The sequence below is a fragment of the Ruditapes philippinarum genome, unplaced genomic scaffold, assembly GCF_026571515.1.
Source record: "Ruditapes philippinarum isolate M1 unplaced genomic scaffold, ASM2657151v2 ctg1660_1_1_1_1, whole genome shotgun sequence".
Lineage (NCBI taxonomy): Eukaryota > Metazoa > Mollusca > Bivalvia > Venerida > Veneridae > Ruditapes > Ruditapes philippinarum.
The window spans coordinates 181,033-201,256 of NW_026863554.1; the positions used below are offsets into that span (position 1 = coordinate 181,033).

Consider the following 20,224-nt stretch of genomic DNA (forward strand, 5'->3'; position numbering starts at 1 on the left):
AAATACATAGACAATATTGAGTAAAAGTAGGTTCAATACTGATTTTATTGATCGAGTTGAATAAAATTATGTTATTCGAGCCTCTGGCGAGGAAATTTTATTTAAGTTCAATAAAATCAGTAATGAACTGACTCAAATTTAATATTCTTTTTATCACATACCCAAAATAAAGGCTGTTTAAAGTGCAAAAGAATCATTTTTCATCAATGCACCTGTCTGTCACTAACATCTGGCGCATCTTTATACCATGTTTGTATAACGTAAATGATGTCATGTTAAAATATATTCACGACCGTGCAATACCACATTTTACAGAGTCACAAAATCGGCATGGGTGTGTGATAAAAGTATATATTGATATGACAGGATCCACATAATTATCCATTAGCCTGTTGGCGGAAACAACAAATTCTACTAATGTGACCAGAGCAGACCAAGATTATCCGGCACATCTGAGGTGTCTAAATATCATGGTCTGCACTGACTGCTATTCAGTCAGAACTTTATATTCTCCAATTTTTTTTTCTAAACTGATGAATTGTGTTGTCCAAACTGAAAGATGATCAAATCCATTTCAAGGGTTAACTACAAAACTGCAGTATCTTATATGAAATAAAGAAGGACTTACAAAAGTTTTGTGTTTAACCTTTGATTTGGCATTTTGTACAGCAAGGATTATAGAATCCCACATTTTTATACAAACAAAATATTCTTATTATATAGAAATACAGACCTGTACCAATATGTGTTATATCAAAATGGTCGGTATATCCAGCTCCAGGCAATTTTTGTCTCTCATACTCCATAACCAAAGTGTAATAATCAACATTGGCACTGTATAATAGTGGAGAATAATATTTTAATGCAAAACTTTCTGTGTACAATTTTTCAAAAAAGAATTAAAAAGTATTCACTAATCAGAAATAAGCATCAATGTCTGTGATATTCTTTAAATGTAAAATTGTTCTGTATATGATTGTGTAGCCATATTACATTATATAGAATGTACAGGCTCATGGCCATTGTTTTGGTAAATAAATGTGTAAAGTGTGAAACCAATGACACAAATAGAACATACAGAAAAACCTGTTTTGCTAAAAAAAAAGGACCTATACCGGCAGAAAGAAATATGGTTCAATCAATATACATCTTCAATCATTGGGTGCATATAACACATGCTGCATAAATTGTTCACTTAACTATTACTTTTAGTATGGCTGACAGTGTAAAATTTATGATTTCATTATCATGAACTATCAGGACCCTCTGTAGGTCAGTAGTTAAGATCACTTGCTGATCACCGCTACGGGTTATTTTGATGCCAGGCACTTCTGATTCTTTCACTTGAGGAAGCTATCCATCTAGCTAAAGAAAGGTTAGTGGTTCTACTCAGGTGGCAGCACTTGCCATAAATTATACATGAATTGTCACTTAAAGTGCTATAAAACCTTTACTGTCATGCCTTTTATAATTTTAACAGGTCAACACTATTAACAACAGTAAAGGCACAACATCAGACACTTACCCTTCAAGATCCTCAATTGTAACATCCAGATCAAATGGTCCAGACAAAGGGAAGTAAGCATGAGTTTTTGACGTGGCAACATCAGGGTAGACAAACTCAAAACACATCTTTTTTCTCGTAATCATTGATATCCACTGGTCAGAATTACACACTTTATATGTTGTTTGTACCGAGTTATCTATTCCAACTTCCTCCACCCCTGAATAATGGTGCAGCTGCATCCTACCTCTATATAAATGAAACATTAAATGAGCCGTGCCATGACAAAACCAACATAATGCGTTTGCGACCAGCATGGATCTAGACCAGCCTGCGCATACACGCAGTCTGATCAGGATCCATCCTGTTTGCTACCAGTTTTTCTACTTGTTATAGGGTTTATAAGCGAACAGCGTGGATCCTGATTAGTCTGCACGGATGCACAGGCTGGTCTGGATCCATGCTGGTAGCAAAGGCACTATGTTGGTTTTGTCATGGCATGGCTCAATTATCATAATCAATAATATAATAAATCATTAGCAATCATTGTTTGCAGTATGTTCAATATTTTGTGAGTACGTAACTTAGTAATTTTTTTCCTAAAAATGATGTACATGTATAACTTTGTCCACATTGGATGATAGATGAGTCTATGGTATGACAGGGTGATAAGAGTGAAATAAACAGACCAACACTAAAAATATTGTAAGGTTTGCCTACACTTCTATGCGAGTGCATAGAAATCTCATGCTGAAATGTGATATTCAGACCTTGAATCTTCAAAACTGTTAACAGCTCTTACAAATTCACAGCAGGAAAAGTTACATTATACAGTAAAAGAAAGGGTAAATCAGTATATATCTTACTTATATACCTTGCATAAAATATGTTCTGTAAATAATCACGCTTATTTTTATAAATTCCTTTTAACTCAAACTCCAGTTTCTTCTTGGTTGGGTTTTCAACAAAAACCTTTGGGTCACTATAACCGTATGTTAGCTTCAAAGAAATCTCTCTACCTCCACCGGCCAATATGGTGGCTTTCATACCGGAACTATGGCTCGTACCTATATGAACACCTAACTCTCCATGTAACTCGTGTAAAAATCTGAAATGTAAAGTCTTGAGTCTTAATAATTCCTGCTGAATCATGGACAATGATTTTCAACAAAAAATGTCATTATTTTTTTTCTAAACAAACAAGCCACACAAACACTATGTAGCAACTATTTTTATTCAATGCAAATGTTTCAGTGTATAACTTAAAATTGATACACAGATAATTACTTCTTTTCAAAATAAGGTAGGCGAGAAAGATATACAATATCAGATGAAAAGTATTAAATTACTTAAAATTCTTGCTGGGAAAATCAGACCTTTTCAATATTACAATAATGCAAAGCTAGCCTACAGCTCCCTGCAACCTGCACATATTGTATACTGTCTGCTAAACAACTTAATTATGTTTTTTTACCTTGAAAATAATTTAATCCTTTACTCCATAGATGTGCCTTTCATTGTGTGGGCAACCATAATAGATCCTGATGAGCTAGCACATCTGTGCCATCTGAGAATCTACACCAATCACTCTTAAATTCAATAGTAGGTTTATCAGACCAAGAGGCGAACACAGTTGATCACAATAAGATGACACACATGCTCAGTGATCCGGATCTACACTGGTTGCCTATTTGATAAAAGGCATATCCATTGGGCAGGCGGTTAAAGGCCAAACAGACAGTACAATAATTCGAAACAGGGTGATTCTATAAAGAATTGGGGGAAGGATATATTCTTCAGCCTACCTTACAGTTGGGGTTGAAGAGATTGACAATGTTGGGCTCCCCTTTTTACCACCTGCCAAGAATAACGCTAAATTTGACTGTATTGTATCACCGATCAAGTGTGTACCATATGCATGTACCGTCAAGTTCAAAGGTAGTCCTGCACATGTTGGAAGATCACGCACAAGACCTACAATCTCCTTTGACCTGCAATATATAATCAAAATCTTTCATGAAGTAATGGGTTACAACCCATGCTCCAGCATCATTACATGCATGTAGACTTTGACAGGTTTTATGATAGGTAATGCTACACATTTTTTTTCTTTTTCTTTTTTCTTTTATTCAAATACAAAACATATTTTAATAATCTAATGACTTTCAAAAACATGCATGTAAACATTTCTTATGTCCAATGAAAAGTCAATGTTAAACAAGTGAAATATTATAAATAATATAACACGCTAAAATGATTTTAGTGTTTCTCTCATCACTTTTCATTCTTCCGTTAGACACACTAGGCACACCGACTGCAGCAAGACCAGTCCTGACATTAAAACTCTTTTTTTTCAATTATTCACTAAGATTTCTATTAGAAAATACATGGCTGATAACCCTTAACCTACTGAATGTCTTAAATGGACTTTTCCAATTTCCATTTTGGAACAGTCCATTATCAATTTTAGGGCTTTAGAGCCTTGTCACACTGCAGGGATGTGCAGGCTGGCCTGGCTCTATACTGGTGGCAAATACTAATCACTTTCGCCTTCAGCAGGGTAAAGGTAGAATAACTAAAAACATTGATAAAAAAAGTCAATATTCCTCAAACTTCAATGGTGTTATTGCTGAGTGGTTAATGTGTTGGACAAGTACACTACAGATTGCTAGCCATCTAAGTTCAAACCCAGTAAGGGGTAAGCTGCTGTCTATTTGAGCAAAAAACTTTGCACTCATTGCTCAGAACTGTGTTAGTTCCGAGAAACAGATTGGAGAGTGTGTTTATAAGCTAACAGCTTCCTACACAATCAAACTAAAATAAATTCTGTATAAACTGATTTGAGCCGCGTCATGACAAAACCAACATAATGGGTTTGCGACCAGCATGGATCCAGACCAGCCTGTGCATCGCTATCAGTTTCTCGTCTTGTTATAGGGTTTGTAAGCGAACAGCATGGATCCTGATCAGACTGCGCGGATGCGCAGGTTGGTCTGGATCCATGCTGGTCGCAAACCCATTATGATGGTTTTGTCATGATGCGGCTCATTTTATTAAAATAACAAAACATTACTTGACTAATCTTTTAGTAATGCCAGACATGAGTTTCCTCAGATAGACTTCAGTGAAGGATGTTTTTGGAGGAAACTTAGCTTGAATTTCTCTCATCATTGACATCAGTTCTTTTAGAGATATAAACATCACCTCTTTACCTGTAAATAAATTTATCATCATCTGTCACCCTGCTAAATTTGTATAATGGGCTGGTCTGACTTTGAAGTTGGAAAAGTCCATGTGTAGTTTAAGGAATCTCAGAATCAAAATACAAAATTCAATACCAAACAGTATAGAGAGTGGTGAGGTTGCACAGATATTTAGACTCATCTTATTTTTATTATTTTATGGTGCCTTTTTTTTTCTATTTTTTTTTGTCCTCGTCATAAGAGCTTCCCTTAACAGCACCTTACAATTTCATTTCATACATAATTATAAGTTGTATACAATGACAAGAAACAATAATATAAGATACATGTACTGTATATACAAAATTTTAATAAATATTAACAAACTAGGCCCACTACTTGTTACAATGACCATAAATGGAATTTTCATTGCAGTAATAGAAAAATATTTTTATATAAAACTTAATCTGAGAAAAAGCTTAATATGAGGTTGCAAAACTGGCCTCATAGCTTTATACAGGCAGCAAAAATCTACAACTATGGTTATCAAAAGATGCTAAAAAGTGAAAATTTTACTAATTTAAATCTACATTACACCAGAATGAAACATTTTTCATGCATTCATAAATAAATACAATGGGCCATATTGTAGTTGTTAGAAGTAAACTGAGTTTGATAATTAAAATATCATTTGTTGCTTATCTTCTCATGCTATTGAAATATCTATTTCAAAAATGAAACATAACATTTATTATTTAATCACGATTCAACAAAATTATTCAATTTCAAATTGTTTAAAAGAATATTTACCCTTCACAGAAATATCTAGAGAAAGGTCAAAGTCTAGTTCAGTAGGATGGTTAACTTCTTTCAGAATATTCTCAACTGCTTTCACAATATTCTGCTGGAACTTTGCCAACTTTTCATCGCCTTGACCTTGAGCTTTAGCTTTCAAGGACTTGTAAAGGTCAAACATCTCCTGAGGTGTCATGTTTATTTTCTTGAGCAATGCATCCATTAAAATGTCAAATCCTAGAATCAGATGACAAATTTATTGTTAATTCACTTTTTAAATGCCCCTTTACATAATCAACTTAATCTAGTTGCTTGGACAGACAGACAACCAGCAAGACATTCTTACAGAATAGCATTTTGTAATTACCCTAATGATATCTTCACAGTTCTATAAGCCACTATAAACCATTTTAGCCACATATATCCCTTACTAACTGAAAATAGCATCAAAGAATATTTACTGCAATCTAATGTTCACATAGCCAACCAATTCACTGTGATCTAATGACCACATAGCCAACCAATTAACTGTTATCTAATGTCCACATAGCCAACCAATTTACTGTTATGTCCACATAGCCAACCAATTTACTGTTATCTAATGTCCACATAGCCAACCAATTTACTGTTATCTAATGTCCACATAGCCAACCAATTTACTGTTACCTATTGTCCACATAGCCAATCAATTTACTGTTACCTATTGTCCACATAGCCAACCAATTAACTGTTATCTAATGTCTACATAGCCAAACAATTTACTGTTATGTCCACATAGCCAATCAATTTACTGTTACCTATTGTCCACATAGCCAACCAATTTACTGTTACCTTATGTTCACATGGCCAACCAGTTTACTGTTTTAGTATAACCATTAAATTGCTTATCCATGTGGTAAAGGATTAAGAGTTGAATTATGAAAATCATTCCATAAAGCTATGTACCCCTATATACAAAGGTATTAAACATACAAGCAGTCTTATTTTCATATCCTAAGTGACAAAAAATCATTAACTATGATGAATAATTGCAAAACAATAAACAGTTAATTTCTGAAAATATTATAGGTGGGTTGGATGGGTGTAAATATTGGATTAGAACATACCTTTCACTCTCACCATGAATTGGAACAATTGATATTTTTCATCACCATAGTGATAACTGATGGCTGTCTTAAGAGTAGAAAATATTTTACTGGAGGGATCATAGATAAAGTCTGCTTCAATTTGACCACCAAACATTTCACTTACTGGGATCCTATAATAAATTTAAATTGTATGATCAAGTAGTATCAAGAAAAAACCTGCAAACACAATCCTTATTAAAGTATAAAACAAGCATAAATATACTATAAAACATACTACAATTTAATAGATGACAAGAAACATGGCAATGCCATGAAACCAGGTTTTCAATTATCACCATTGTAGATAAATATGTTGTATTTGAAATACAAATACAAGCAACAAACAATGTAACCATGTGCAATGTAAAACATGAATAATGTAGGAGGAATTGCGCACAGAAGAAGTGTTCACTATATATATTATGTATAAGGAAAAAAAAACAAAGGGCCATAATTAGGTAAAAAATTATCTAATCACAAAACCCCGACAATATGTGCCAGGGCACTTGATGACAAAGCTTCTGTGAAAAGTTTGAACAAAATCCGTTGAGAAATGTAGGAAGAGTTCAGCACAGAAGAATTTGTTCAATTCTGTATAAGGAAAAAAAACAAAGGGCCATAATTAGTTCAAATATTATCCAATCACAAAACCCTGACAATATGCGCCAGGGCAACTTGATGACAAAGCTTCTGTGAAAGTTTGGTCAAAATCCGTTGAGAAATATAGGAGAAGTTGCCGCACTGTAGAAATTGTTCACTATATATTCTGTATAAGGAAAAAATATACAAAGGGCCATAATTCGGTCAAATATTATCCAATCACAAAACCCCGTCAATATGCGCCAAGCACTTGATAACACAGCTTCTGAGAAAGTTTGGTCAAAATCCGTTGAGAAATGTAGGAGGAGTTGCGCACAGAAGAAATTGTTCACTATATATTCTATATAAGGAAAAAAACAAAGGGCCATAATTAGGTCAAATATATACCAATTGCAAAACCCTGACAATATGCGCCAGGGCACTTGATGACAAAGCTTCTGAGAAAGTTTGGTCAAAATCCGTTGAGAAATGTAGGAGGTGTTGCACACAGAAGAAATTGTTCAATATATATTCTATATAAGGAAAAAAAACAAAGGGCCATAATTAGGTCAAATATTATCTAATCGCAAAACCCCGACAATATGCGCCAGGGCACTTGATGACAAAGCTTCTGTGAAAGTTTGGTTTAAAATCCGTTGAGAAATGTAGGAGGAGTTGCGCACAGAAGAAATTGTTTACGCCCGCCCCGCCAAATGGCGCCCGCCCGCCCCCCGCCGACATACCTCAATCTAATAACCAGTTTTTTCCTTCGGAAAACCTGGTTAAAAATTAAATGGACAAATTAAGCCTTTTAACACACAAATGTGGGTTAAAATCTTGTTAGGAACTAGATTTTTCCAGTGGTTCAAAACAGATGCCAGTTGATTCCTGAATAAAACAGTTTAAACGTTGCCATCTGACAGTGTTGGTGGGACTTCAAACCAACAATAAAATACATCTGACAATGCACTTCAGGGTGCATTTTTTCATAATTGTGTGAACAGAAAGAACAAGTGAATTATATATTATATCTTTGCAAGCATTAAAATACTTCAATAAAGCAGTGGGATACAGAAAATATCACTCACTAGTCAGTGAACTTTGCAATTATAAACTAAGCCACTTACTTGAAGAAGTAACCGCCTGCAATACTTTTCGAGAAACTTGAGGAAAAATGATCAAAGTCGTAGAAACGTGGATTGAAATATTTTTCTTTCTTAACTTCTTTCCAGGCCATTCTTACTCTGTGAAAATATCATATAAGATAATTATAATAAGTGTAAGATTTTACCATTTTACCCTATGATCTGTCCAGCCTATGTAAAGTTCTAAACCTTTTTTTGGTATTAACAGATCAAAATCTGCTACAGAAAATCTGACTCCTTCAGTAATAGGATATAAATACTGCAATAAAAATTCAAGCATTACAACGGACATCATATTTAAAGAAATTAATACTTCAATTATCATTTATTAAATGGAAAAGAAACCAACAAATACCCTTTTAAATAAGGAGCATCATTTTGCAGTAAGGTTCTAACAGCTGAAGTCATATATGCCTTCATTTGGATAGTATTGTCACTCTTCTTCATTATATCCACAAGATTAATGATGGTGTCTGCATCTGTTGTTTTCATCAACAGAGAAAATGAAAGAGCCCTTAAAGTAGTGTCCTGAGAGTCATCTTTCAGTACCTCAAAAAATACATCCCTAGTATCTTTGGGGATATCTGCATATTTCGTTTCTGATAAGGTTTCTTCTATATTCTGGAGAAAAGAAAAATATGATGAAATGAAAAACTGATGAAGATATCACTAACTATGGTTTGAAATCAAAATGGCTCATATACCTATGGTTTGAAATCAAAATTGCTCATATACCTATGGTCAGAAATCAAAATGGCTCATATAACTATGGTCAGAAATCAAAATGGTTCATATACCTATGGTCAGAAATCAAAATGGCTAATATACCTATGGTCAGAAATCATAATGGCTCATATACCTATGGTCAGAAATCAAAATGGCTCATATACCTATGGTAAGAATTCAAAATTTCTTATATAGGGTCAAAATAAAAAAAGGCATTTACCTATTGTCAGAAATCAAAATGGTTCATAAACCTATGGTCAGAAATCAAAGTTGCTCATATATCTATGGTCAGAATCAAAATACCTATGCTTAGAAATCAAATTGCTTAAAAATCTATTGTCAGAAATCAAAATGTTGCATATACGTATGGTCAGAAATCAAAATGGATCTTTTACTTATTGTCAGAAATCATAAATGGCTCATATATTTATGGTCAGAAACAAAAATGGCACATATACCTATGGTTAAAAATCATAATGACTCATATACCTATGGTCAAAAATCAAAATAGCACATTTACTTATTGTCAGAAATAAAAATTGGTCATATACCTATGGTCAGAAATCAAAATAACACATATACTAATGGTCAGAAACAAAAATATTAACAGATAATGTTCGGGGAAAAGTGTATTGAATAAAATGTGCTTAGACAAACTAAAATGACAAGAAGAGCATTAAAAATAGTGATTTTTCTAGACAGTTAAACAAGGATTTATAATAATACCTGTATAATGTTGATTTTGAATGATGTTGGAATCACCCTGTTAAGCATACAAGTATGATAAACAGATGTTTTTTCCTCCCCTTGTAGTTTCCCTGTAAACATCTGTACCACTTTATATCCTACATTGGTTATTGTCTGTACAGAAATAAATAAACATTAGATATAATAAATTATCTGTTTTGTTTTTGTTTTTTTGGGGGTTTTTTTTTTGGACTTTTAAGTCACATTGACATTACAAATGTCACAATGTGGCACATTTGGGGAGCAGGAAGACCTGTAGTGTCCCTTTGTCATTATTCATTATTTCACACACAAGCAAGCACACTGACCTTCCATACTCTAAATGAATAGTTATAGCAAAATATAAGAATTATAAGCATGTAGCAGGATTTGAGCAAACATGAGCCATTGACAGCCTAAGACAACAGTTGAAAGTTTTGTTTTGATATTACTATAATATTAATGTAATTAAGTCACAGTCATACACTTATCACTCTACCAAATAAGTAAAACAATATATAACATATATAACAGCGGTATATCTATAGCTACAGCTGTAAGCTATAAGATACTGTTCATAATCATGCTAACAGGATTATTTCAGTCATATCTTACACACAATTTTCATAACTTCACAATTACCTACCTTTAAAGCAGTGTTGAGCTGTCTTTCTGTATCAAGAAGTGTACCACTCAGACAGTTGTTCTGTATTTTATCATGCAAGTGGTGAAGGACTCTATATAACACACTGTCTTCCTGCAACACAAGATTATAATCACGTAAAGGCACATTATGCCCCAGAAATGAATAAATTTTCGTTCTTTAGAAAATGCAAACATGCGTTTTAAAATCCTTAATTAATAGTTTTAAAGCATAGTAGAAATCACCTTAAAAAGTAGCTCTGAATATGAAATTGTTTGTCATAAAAGTAGCAAAATGTAAACAAAGTAGTATTTTGACTTACATTCACAATTCTAAATCACTATATTTTTCTCTAATTGCCAAAGTGTTAAAGAAGCAAAAGCTGGTTCAGGTAATTGGCCAAAGAGTGACGTTTTGGAAACTATAACAGGACACAAAAATTTAAGCTTTTGAGAAATGAAAATAAAAGCATTTCTGTGGCATAATAGGCCTTTAATTAAAAGAACCAGAAGCCTAAAATCATAAAATTTAAATTTCTTAAGTCGATCAACTGAACAACTGAATTAGAATGGAAATATTTGCAAAAGATTATAACTAAATATAAAAAATAAACAAATTGAAAATCATATTGTGCTATTTTAGACAGATTTGAATTAACCACATCTGAAAGCTTTTCATTTTGAGGTTATTTTTCGCTTCTAAAATGATTACTCTGGAAAAATGCAAAAGATTAACAATCTGAAATTTTGCAGAAAAATTATTGGTTCAGAACTACATGAACTACATCAAATAGAAGAAAAAATCTAGAACAATTATTTCCATTCCTGTCATGTCAAAAAACCTTGGTGGAATCTCTTGAATTTTCACAAAAAGAAATTGTTTATCTTCCATTCAAACATTTCAAAATCAATTCTAGGAGTATCATGTTAAAAATGAAGGTTGTTCAGCAAACAGTAAAATACTCATTCAGGCTCCATAGATTTACAGACTGGCTCAATGCTATACTGATGGTAGCTTGGGTCTCAAAACTGTAAGATAAACTCAGTGTATATGTAGCAATTATATAACACGATAACAAATATTGTATCAACTATTCATCTATGAACAAATTTACCATTGATAAATTTTGAAACTTTTGACACTACTGTATAATTTTTGATGTGAAATTTTCTTTCCGCTTACCTTATCTTGGCACTACTGTAAATGGTTAAATTCAGTCAACCAGTCACATACAAATATAAATTACTGTGAATATATACATACCTTGACATCCTCTGGACTAGAAGGGTTTAATTTACTAAGCATAGTTCCAAGTGTTAACCAGCAAGTTGTTGCATCTTTGCTTTCACAAAGTTCCTGTTAATATTCAACAATGATATTAATTATAATAAAATTTCACCTGATAATTTGTTATTGGAGCAGGCAGTACAGTGATATATTGGGGCAGGCAGTATGGTGATATATTGGGGCAGGCAGTACAGTGATATATTGGGCAGGCAGTTAGGGTGATATATTGGGGCAGGCAGTTAGGGTGATATATTGGGGCAGGCAGTAGGGTGATTTATTGGGGCAGGCAGTAGGGTGATATATTGGGGCAGGCAGTAGGGTGATATATTGGGGCAGGCAGTAGGGTGATATATTGGGGCAGGCAGTAGGGTGATATATTGGGGCAGGCAGTAGGGTGATATATTGGGGCAGGCAAGTTAGGGTGATATATTGGGGCAGGCAGTAGGGTGATATATTGGGGCAGGCAGTAGGGTGATATATTGGGGCAGGCAGTAGGGTGATATATTGGGGCAGGCAGTAGGGTGATATATTGGGGCAGGCAGTAGGGTGATATATTGGGGCAGGCAGTAGGGTGATATATTGGGGCAGGCAGTAGGGTGATATATTGGGCAGGCAGTAGGGTGATATATTGGGGCAGGCAGTAGGGTGATATATTGGGGCAGGCAGTTATGGTGATATATTGGGGCAGGCAGTAGGGTGATATATTGGGGCAGGCAGTATGGTGATACATTGGGGCAGGCAGTAGGGTGATACATTGGGGCAGGCAGTAAGGGTGATATATTGGGGCAGGCAGTACAGTGATATATTGGGGCAGGCAGTAGGGTATATATTGGGGCAGGCAGTAGGGTGATACATTGGAGCAAGGCGAAGTAGGGTGATTATTGGGGCAGGCAGTAGGGTGATATATTGGGGTATTGGGGCAGGCAGTTAGGGTGATATATTGGGGAGGCAAAGTAGGGTGATATATTGGGGCAGGCAGTTAGGGTGATATATTGGGGCAGGCAGTGGGTGATATATTGCGGGCAGGCAGTAGGGTGATATATTGGGGCAGGCAGTAGGGGTGATATATTGGGGCAGGAAAGTATGTAATATATTGGGGCAGGCAGTAGGGTGATAAATTGGGGCAGGCAGTAGGGTGATATATTGGGGCAGGCAGTTAGGTGGGGCAATATATTGGAGCAGGCAGTACAGGCAGTGGGGTTTAATATCAAGGTATTTCATTTATTTTTGACATTCATTTCTATACCTTACAATTCTTTTTTTTTAACAAAAAATATTTTACATGGCAGACTGTAAAGCATAAGATAATTATAATCCTGGACAATTTTTTTTGATACCCTCAAATACTCTATATTTTTGGCGTAAGGCAACAAGAATATCAAAAAGATACATGCATATTTAAAAAAGAATTTAAATCCTGAACATTCATTATCCTTTTTCATAAATTTGGTATTAGATAACACAAAACATTTTTACTTACAAAGACTTTTTCTAGTAAAGTTTCTGATATCTCAGTTAAGTCTTTCAGACCTTGTAAGAAAGCTGTTGTTTCAAACTCAGTTGTATAACCTTGATTTATACATAGCAGGAGGACTTGTATACAGGCTTCTGTTCCACATGATTCCAACCCATCCAAGAAAAACGTTTGTTCCAAAGGCTGCAAAAACAGAAAAAGGTTATTCACTGAAAAAAAGGGATATAACTGAGTTCCGTCTTTTGTTTTCTTTAATTGAGTAGGCATTTTGAATAACTGTACACTGTATTTCAGGTCATAAAAACTGTTAAATAACCATTGCAGATCGATAAATGTCAGAAATGTACGCATGATTTTGTCATTGTAATACCCTCCCCCAGCCCCCACCCTCATCTTTTCACAATATTTTGTTTGGTGTTATTCACATGAAAAATGGTTTATTATTTAATTTTGTCAGTATTTTTCATGTCCACCCAATTATTGCGGGATAAAAAACTAAAAAACTATCAAGTCCAAAAGACTGCCCTCAATGTTATTATTTCAGATGTAATTATTAACTTAAAACAGTCGTTATACATCTCTGATGGTCATTAACATAAAATATTTTAACAGGTACTGATTGTGCATACCTGTAGAAGACAAAATTAAAGGTAGTATTTTAGGAAGTTTTATTTTATTTGTAATTCTTAAAACCTAGATACGGTTTGAGTGTACAGATATTTGGATCAACCCTCATACAATCTACAGACCTCACTTTCACCCTCATATTCACATTTACATACTCACCATTTTAGGAAGTTTTATTTTATTTGTAATTCTTAAAACCTAGATACGGTTTGAGTGTACAGATATTTGGATCAACCCTCATACAATCTACAGACCTTACTTTCACCCTCATATTCACATTTACATACTCACCATACTGTCTCCTGATAACACATCTGTCATTAGCTTGCTACAAAAACACCACATATACCAGGCAACAAGGTAACAGCATATGATATGAAGCAACTTTAGAATTTATATACTTCTATATATGTATAAAGGCCATTTGGGAAAAAATAAACAACCCTTGCCCATCAAAATGGTCAAGTCCCATGAAGAGATCTTATACCTAAAACCAAAAAAATTATTATAAGCCTGGAAAACAACCAACTACATGTACACAGTAGTCTTTGCCAGGATGCCAGGCATTTCAAACTTAATATCTATATCTCTTTAATTCTGACATTTCAAAATCTATATACCTTTCTTATATCATCACAGTCATCCTTACAAACTAACACTTCTGCCATGATCTCTTCCAGCACATCTTGTGTGGCAGTTCTAAACTTCTCTACCAGATCCCCAAACTTCCCAGGCACAGACTCAAACTTTTCAATGTCATGTGAGTGGAATAATCCCTCCACAACTATTGCAAGACTATTTCTGATCTCTTCTCCAGTAGATGCACGATTGAAGTCCACACCAAAATCAAACTTTATACTAATCACTGACTGTCCATTTAAGGACAGGTCTGGTCTAGGAGATTTCTTTTCTTCTAAATTCTTAAAGTCTAACCTCTGACTGCAAGAAAACAATTTTTTTTAAATACTAATGGTTCAAAACTTTTATTCTTAAATTATAAAACCTTTACAGCTGTAATAAATACTAATAATAACAACTTTTGAGAAGATATCTGAAACAAGAATAATTAGTTTGAAACAAGAATAACTACTTTTGCGCAAAATAACTACACAAAAATATTTAACTAGACCTGTGACACAAGATATATATTATCTACCTCTTCCATTTTGACAAAATATCAAAAACAAAATATATATTCATAACAAGAGTGATCATTGAACACATGACTGTGTTGCCTCATGATTGCCATTTGCATGTTTCAGTTACAGTGTAGCAGGAGACACAAAAATCTTTAACAGGGCAAATCACATTTTTTTTATTCAAGGGCTATAACTCAGTCAACAAGAGCTGTCACAGGAGACAGCGAAGCTCGACTAATAAAATACTGGACACAGTAAGGAGGACAAAACTATGAAAGAAAAATCAATTATGTATAATTATGTATTAAGTTATAGTAAAAAAATAACATTTGTTAACATAAATTCCAAGATCAAGGGGAATAATTCTAGAAATAGTCATGCTAGAGTTATGGATCTTGCAACACAACATTTGTGTAATGATAAGAAATATATATTTGAAGTTTGAAGTAGATACCTTAAAAAGTAAAGAAGCTATTATATTTCTTAAAGAAAATCCTAAGTTCAAAGAGAGATAAATCTGTAAATAGTGCTTCAAGAGTTATGAACATTGTCACATAAAATGTAATTGATGATAAGGAATAAGTATTTGAAGTTTGAGGTAGATACCTTTAAAAGTAAAAAAGTTAAAATAAAAAATAACATTTTTCTAGTAAATAAATCTAAGTTTATGGGGAGATAATTCTTGCAATATTGGTGCTAGAGTTATGAACCTTGTCACATAAGACGTGGATGATGATAATGTAAATAAATTTGAAGTATGAAGTTGATTCCTTTAGAAATAAATAAGTAACAATAAAAAATAATATTATTTATGGAAAATTCTAAGTTCAAAGGGAGATAAATCTGAAAATATTGGTGCTAGAGTTATGAACCTTGTCACATAAGATGGGGATGATGATAACGTAAATATATCTGAAGTATGAGGTTGATCCCTTAAGAAATAAAGAAGAAACAGTAAGAAATAGTATTTTTTGAGGGAAATTCTAAGTTCAAGGGGAGATAAATCTGAAAATATTGGTGCTAGAGTTATGAACCTTGTCACATAAGATGGGGATGATGATAAGGTACATATATTTAAAGTATGAGGTTGATCCCTTAAGAAATAAAGAAGTATCAGTAAAAAATAGTATTTTTTAAGGAAAATTCTAAGTTCAAGGGGAGATAAATCTGAAAATATTGGTGCTAGAGTTATGAACCTTGTCACATAAGATGTGGTTGATGATAAGGAACATATATTTGAAGTTTGAAGTTGATACCTGAAGAAATGAAAAAGTTATAGTGAAAAATATTTTACTGCACCAAAACTTTAATCTAAAATCTGGACGCGGACGCGGACACCGGGGCGAGTAGGACAGCTCTCCATATACTTCGTATAGTTGAGCTAAAAATCATTTAACATTTCATAAATTCAATGCCATGTTTATTTCATACCTGACATTTGTCATTGCTGTAACCAGATAGTCTCCAGTGTAAGCTAGTGGTTTAAAATACTGTATTTGTAAACAGTCTGCAGTAACCAGTGTTCTGTCCCCTTTCATGTCATGTTGACATGATACAGGCATCTCAAATGGATAGATAAACTGTAAAAGAAACAACCTTCGGATGACATATTTCCTTCTAGAAAATGCAAAAGAAAAGAAAATTATTTACATTTTAAAAAGTATGTGATAAAAGAAATTATACACACAGTTTTGAAAATATAAATCTACCATTTATCAAAATTAATTTTGTAATCCTTTATTGAATTAGCTTAAAATAAACGATGAATTTGCAAGTCAAGTCTGGGTAAAGTTTTAAATAATATGACTTGAAATCTAATTACATGTAATTTGTATGAGAACAAAATCTTAAAGAAGCGTTCCACAGACAGTGGTAAAACAATCTTTTTAGTCCTTTTTGAGTAAAGCGTTTTTTCAACGCTTTTCAATTTTTGATTATTTTGCACAATAACAGTTATTAGTCCAGATCTGCAGCAAAAGGTACCAGTCTCTGGAAAAAAATCAAGTTCCTTCTTGTCAAAAAATCTTAGTGGAGTCCCTTTAATCAGTTAAATTAATATTCTTCAAATCATTATGATGTCAAACTAAACCCCAACCCCCAATTATGATAATTTCATACTTATAATGTTACAATGAAATCTCAATAATTGTTAAGTTCATACGTTTTACCTCTTGGTTATGGTATATTCAATTTCATTACATCTCAAAATTATCATAATTTGATACTTCATTATAACCGACAAGTATGATAATTTCATACTTATTACAACAAAGTCTTAAATTCATACTATATACCTACACTTCTTTTACTCTTTTACATACTTATTACCTCACAATTATGACAATTTAAAACATTCTGTTTTTTTTATCACATTATTATGACAATGTCATTTTTTTTTACCTCATTGTGATAATTATTACATATTGTATACCTCATAGATATGATAATTGCACATAGATTACCTCATTTATGGGTTGCTCAGAAACCCCTCCCACCATCTGGCCAATTGATGGGCCTGGTATTATATTAACATGTTTTGTATATATATTAGCCAGGCTACATTTCTTCAGGTTTCGTTTTGAGACAACAGATCTGTCTGAAAATGTTTCCTTCAATTCTTCATAATCTACTGGACAGCTTCCGAAAATATCAACCTGAAAAAAAAATCAACAGTAAATCAAATTGTATTTATTTCATAGAGGATATTGAATAGGTGTAGGTTCAATACTGAATTTATTGAACTTGTTGAATATAATTATACTACACTTGCCTATTCTATGCTATTCTATTTATCACATACCTAAAAAAAAACATTTTTCAATTAATCATTCATTTGCTCATTGGACAACATATATTTAGCACATCTTAATGTTATATTTGTATAACGCAAGTGATGTCACATCATAATATATGCATGGCTGTGAATACCGATTTTACAGAGCCACAAAAATGGCACGGATAAGTGATAAATAATATTATTAAATTACTTGTGGAAAATGGTTTGAACAGTTTTAGAAAACTGTAACATGATTTGTGCTCACAGGGTTCTGAGGGGCAAAAGTAATTTCAGGTCAACAACCTTAACCACACAGCCTGAGAGAACCTTCAAATAGGATCGAAGGCTCTAGACACTACCTATATACCTTTATATGCTTAAATACTTACATAAAATGTATATAGAATCAAGTGACAGCCAATAAGATTAAAACTAAATTGTTATAGAATCATTGAATGATTTAGTTACCAGATTTAAGTGTTCGTCTTTTTCAAGAATGGGAACCTGCAAGGCTGAAATGATGCCACGTTTGAAGTTTAACGCCTGTAGGGTATCTTCATCATGAGCAAGAATACCGTCCTCAATTATGATCCCTTTATTCATCTGGAAGTAAATCGAGTACCTGAAATAGTCCAAAAACAAGTTCAGCAATTGTCGTCCAAATTGTTACTATTTATAGATACAAATTAATACTATAAAATGTCTATAATCTATAATTAGGCATCATTTTCACAATTCATTAAATAATTCCAGCTAGAAACTGTAGTAATTGCATAATTTCAATTCATGAGGTGTATAAGATTTAGAAAAATATGATATGAATAAAATTTAGGTAAAATCTTCTCCTACATTTTGACATAACACTAGCACTTGTAAAACATGACAAACTGGTTTCTTTCTACAAGAAACAGACAACAAAATGCTGAAGTACTGAATAAGACATGACCTTTATGCAAAAATAGCACTAATACGCCTTTTTTCTGGGCATAAACATCTTCAGAAGTCCTTGAACCTATTAAATCCCTTGCCATTCGGGCTTGGGCTTTAAATGTGTCCTCTGGCTTTTTGAGAAATCATCACCTAAGTGCAGTAATGGATTAACTCCTATTATATTATATAAGGAGTTAACCAATTACTGCACTTAGGTGACAATATGATGATTAGCCTTATTTCACCATACTATATATTATATTCAAGCCAATTGCAGCTTTGTTGTTCCCTATAATAAATATGATTATTCATCTTCACACAATTTGTAAGCAAGCAATACAATTAATTAATATAACAAAATAATAGCTTATGATAATGCCTGTTATTATCCCCCGCCGAAAAGGCAGCGGGGGATATAGAAATAGTCTTCGACCTTCCGTCCGTCCGTCCTTTCGTCCGACATTTTTGTCCGGAGCATATCTCTAAAAGTATTTGAGTTATCAACTTGAAACATCATAGGTGGATAGACCTCATTGAGGAGGAGTGCAGTGCACAAGAATGATAACTCTACCCTGCATAATTTTTGAGTTATTGCCCTTTGTTATTTTTCAAAATTGATTTTTGTCCAGAGCATAACTCCAAAAGCCTATGAGATATCAACATGAAACTTCATAGGTGCATATATCTCACTCAGGAGGTGTGCAGTGCACAAGAATGATAACTCTACCTTTCATAATTTTTGAGTTATTGCCCTTTGTTATTTTTCATACTTAATTTTTCACCTGAGTGGAGCAAAACTCAAAAAGTTTTTGAGATATCAACATGAAATGTCATAGTTGGATAGATCTTATTGAGGAGGAATGTTGTGCGCAAGAATGATAACTCTTCCCTATACAATTTTTGAGTTATTGCCCTTTGTTCTTTTTCATGCTATTTTGTCCAGAGCTTATCTCAAAAAGTATTTGAGGTATCAACTTGAAACTTCATAGGTGGATGGATCTCATTGAGGAGGAGTGCATTGCACAAGAATGATAACTCTACCCTGCATTATTTTTGAGTTATTGCCCTTTGTTATTTTTCAAAATTAATTTTTGTCCAGAGCATAACTCAAAAAGCCTTTGAGATATCATTATGAAACTTCATAGGTGCATAGATCTCACTCAGGAGGTGTGCAGTGCACAAGAATGATAACTCTACCTTTTATAATTTTTGAGTTATTGCCCTTTGTTATTTTTCATACTTAATTTTTCAATTCAATTTTTTTCTCAAAAAGTATTTGAGGTATCAACTTGAAACTTCATAGGTGGATAGATTTTACTGAGGAGGGATGCAGCACACAAGAATGATAACCTACCCTGCATTATTTTTCAGTTATTGCCCTTTGTTGTTTTCAGCCATCAGTATTCACATAGGTTTCAAATCTGTAATCACTATAGCCATCAGTTTTCATTACCAAAAGACCTCTTAAAATGGAATTATTCTGCTCTACTACATATACATTCTTCCAATGAGCAAACACATTCGGCGGGGGATGGCCATGTTGACATGGCTCTTGTTAACATTA

General features: G+C 33.5%; 1 protein-coding gene across 1 annotated transcript in view; it reads right to left on the reverse strand.

The window, feature by feature from the left end:
* LOC132722479 (uncharacterized) overlaps positions 1-20,224 on the reverse strand; it is a 61,435-nt gene that overhangs the window by 36,662 nt on the left and 4,549 nt on the right. The window contains exons 5-21 of the mRNA XM_060706984.1: positions 18,199-18,352; positions 17,417-17,608; positions 16,386-16,534; positions 14,436-14,754; positions 13,195-13,371; positions 11,691-11,783; positions 10,431-10,541; positions 9,785-9,919; positions 8,688-8,953; positions 8,315-8,431; positions 6,588-6,739; positions 5,497-5,718; positions 4,578-4,716; positions 3,310-3,495; positions 2,379-2,612; positions 1,526-1,753; positions 734-834 (exon numbers count right to left, since the gene is read on the reverse strand). Of these exons, the coding sequence (XP_060562967.1) occupies positions 734-834; positions 1,526-1,753; positions 2,379-2,612; positions 3,310-3,495; positions 4,578-4,716; positions 5,497-5,718; positions 6,588-6,739; positions 8,315-8,431; positions 8,688-8,953; positions 9,785-9,919; positions 10,431-10,541; positions 11,691-11,783; positions 13,195-13,371; positions 14,436-14,754; positions 16,386-16,534; positions 17,417-17,608; positions 18,199-18,352 (2,975 nt within the window). The remainder of the gene's footprint in view (positions 1-733; positions 835-1,525; positions 1,754-2,378; positions 2,613-3,309; positions 3,496-4,577; positions 4,717-5,496; positions 5,719-6,587; positions 6,740-8,314; positions 8,432-8,687; positions 8,954-9,784; positions 9,920-10,430; positions 10,542-11,690; positions 11,784-13,194; positions 13,372-14,435; positions 14,755-16,385; positions 16,535-17,416; positions 17,609-18,198; positions 18,353-20,224) is intronic.